The sequence below is a fragment of the Eimeria tenella genome, genomic scaffold, assembly GCF_000499545.2.
Source record: "Eimeria tenella Houghton genomic scaffold, Eth_scaff11, whole genome shotgun sequence".
In the NCBI taxonomy this organism is placed as follows: Eukaryota; Apicomplexa; class Conoidasida; order Eucoccidiorida; family Eimeriidae; genus Eimeria; species Eimeria tenella.
In genome coordinates, this window is record NW_013541474.1 from 45,997 (window position 1) to 48,316 (window position 2,320).

The 2,320-nt window shown below is 44.4% G+C and overlaps 1 protein-coding gene across 1 annotated transcript in view; it reads left to right on the forward strand.

The window, feature by feature from the left end:
• The window catches only part of ETH_00030715 (uncharacterized protein), a gene marked incomplete at both ends in the record, with an annotated part of 4,987 nt that overhangs the window by 2,438 nt on the left and 229 nt on the right, over positions 1–2,320 (forward strand). The window contains 4 exons of the mRNA XM_013372831.1: positions 976–1,203; positions 1,464–1,582; positions 1,791–1,886; positions 2,045–2,140. Of these exons, the coding sequence (XP_013228285.1) occupies positions 976–1,203; positions 1,464–1,582; positions 1,791–1,886; positions 2,045–2,140 (539 nt within the window). The remainder of the gene's footprint in view (positions 1–975; positions 1,204–1,463; positions 1,583–1,790; positions 1,887–2,044; positions 2,141–2,320) is intronic.

Genomic DNA, 2,320 nt, shown 5'->3' on the forward strand with positions numbered 1-2,320 from the left:
ACGCGTCGCCCTCTGCCCTTTGCCCCACGCCCCCTGCCCTAAGCCCTAAACCCTACACCCTAAACCCTAAACCCTAAACCCTAAAAGAGCGTAAAACGTGTCCCTTATACCGCAAACCCTCGCCAAGCGTCTGCCACCCCCCTCGCAGCTCACCAAACCCCAAACCCCTCTCCGCGAGTAGGGCGCGCCGCCTTAGGGTTTAGGGTTTAGGGTTTAGGGTTTAGGGTTTAGGGTTTGTTGCAGTTGATGTGGTGGACCGGGCTGCGAGCGGAGTGCCTCTGGAAACCCTCGACGGAGAACTTGTGATGCTTCCAACTTGGTTGACTTTTTTGTTATCTTTATTTTTAATTTTTTTGGGTTTTTGCAAATTCAAAAAAAGAAATCCAATTTGTTTTTTCACTTTTCTTTTCTTCCTTTATTCTCCTCTTTTTCTTCTTTACTCCACCCGTAAGCAGCATTTTTCACTTCAATTTAAACATTGAATTTAATTCATGTAATTCAATTAATTTAATTGATTAATTAAATTAAATTAATTAAATTAAATCAATTTAATTTAATTAATATAATTTAATTAGTTTAATTTGCTTAATTTGACTAATTGTTGACTTTTGTTTTGTTTCACCGTTTGTGACTTTCTTTGCCTCCAGTGACAACAAAACAACCCAGCAACTGCAGTTAAACACAATCAAACAACAAACAAACAAATAAACAACCAAACAAAGAGTTGAAGAAACAATTAAATAAACAATTAAACAACAATTAAACAACAAACAGCAAACAAACAACCAATAACAAACAAACAGTGCAACTAAACAACCCAACCGAGCAAAGAACCCAAACCAACCACCCCAGGCCCCCAAAACGCGCGCAAAAAGCCGAACAGCAACAACTAAACAAATAAACAAACAAACAAACAACAAAAGAGGAATTTAATACATTTATTGAAACAAATAACACTCTGCAACAATCCCGCAGGGTACCGGCTGCTGCGCCTGACGGAGCTGCTGCTGGGCCGCCCGCTGGGCTTCGACTTTGGGGTGTACGGACGCCGCGAAAGCATCATTGCCGCCTCCCAGCCGATTTTACTTTTGATTTCTGCATTTTCAATTTCACTTTCATTTCTTTCTCTCCTGGCTTTCGCGGGCTGGCTGGCCTTCTGGTGGATTTTCGCGGTGCTGCTCCTCAGCCCCACCAACGACGCAGGCCCGCCACGCCCTAAACCCTAAACCCTAAACCCTAAACCCTAAACCCTAAACCCTAAACCCTCGGTTTCCGCGGCGTCGCGGGGACCGCTGCGGCAGCGCGGCTGCGGTTTTGCGGGGTTTGCGGTTTGCGCTTTTCAGGGTTTGGGTTTTGTAGGGTTTGGCCGCTAGGGTTTGTGCGGTTCGGGAGGGGTTAGGGTTTGCGGGGTTCGGAGGGTTTAGGGTTTGGCGGGGTTTAGGGTTTGCGGCTTGTGCGCGCAGGGGGAGTTGGGGGTTTGTTGTTTTTGATCTTTTCGGTTTCGGTTTTTCTGTTTGTCACTTTCATGGTTTTGAGGGCCACTTTTATTTCCTACAGAGTTCGATTCGCAATCATGCGACAGGTCCTAAACCCTAAACCCTAAACCCTAAACCCTGGGGTTTTAATTTGAATTTTTGACACATCGCCAACCAGCAGGCCCCCTAACAAGCTCCAAATTATTAAATAATAAATATTTAATTAAATAATTATTTAGTAATAAATTATTGAATAACTGAATATTCATATATTTATTTTATTTATTTCTTCTACTTATTTCTTTTTATTTGAAGGCCCAAAAGGACTTGGAGGGAATTCGAAGACAAACAGCAGATCTGCAGCAGCACACAGCCTTGGGGGACTTGTGCAGCAACATAGCAGCAGCAGAAGTGGGAGACTTTATTTTAATTAATTTAATTTTTTTATTTAATTTAATTTAATTTAATTTAATTTAATTTAATTTAATTTAATTTAATTAATTTAGCAGCAGCTGGAGGGAGTGCTGCTGCTGCTGCTGCTGCTGCTGCTGCTGCTGCTGCTGCTGCAGTCGCACCTGCGGGAGGCGAAGCTGGAGTTTCCGCGGGACCGCAGCAAGCTGGAAAGCACCATATCTTCGGTGTTGGTTTTGCTGCTGAAGGCGGAAGTTTGTTTATCCAAATTGGATTTAAATAATTTAAATAAAATTGCCAACCAGTTGGGGGCCCCAGCCCACAGCTGGGCGGTCATAAGGCCCATGAAGAGCTCCGACACCGACAACGAGCCTGCTGCTGCTGCTGCTGCTGCTGCTGCTGCTGCTGCTGCTGCTGCGGGGGGCGCGCCGGCC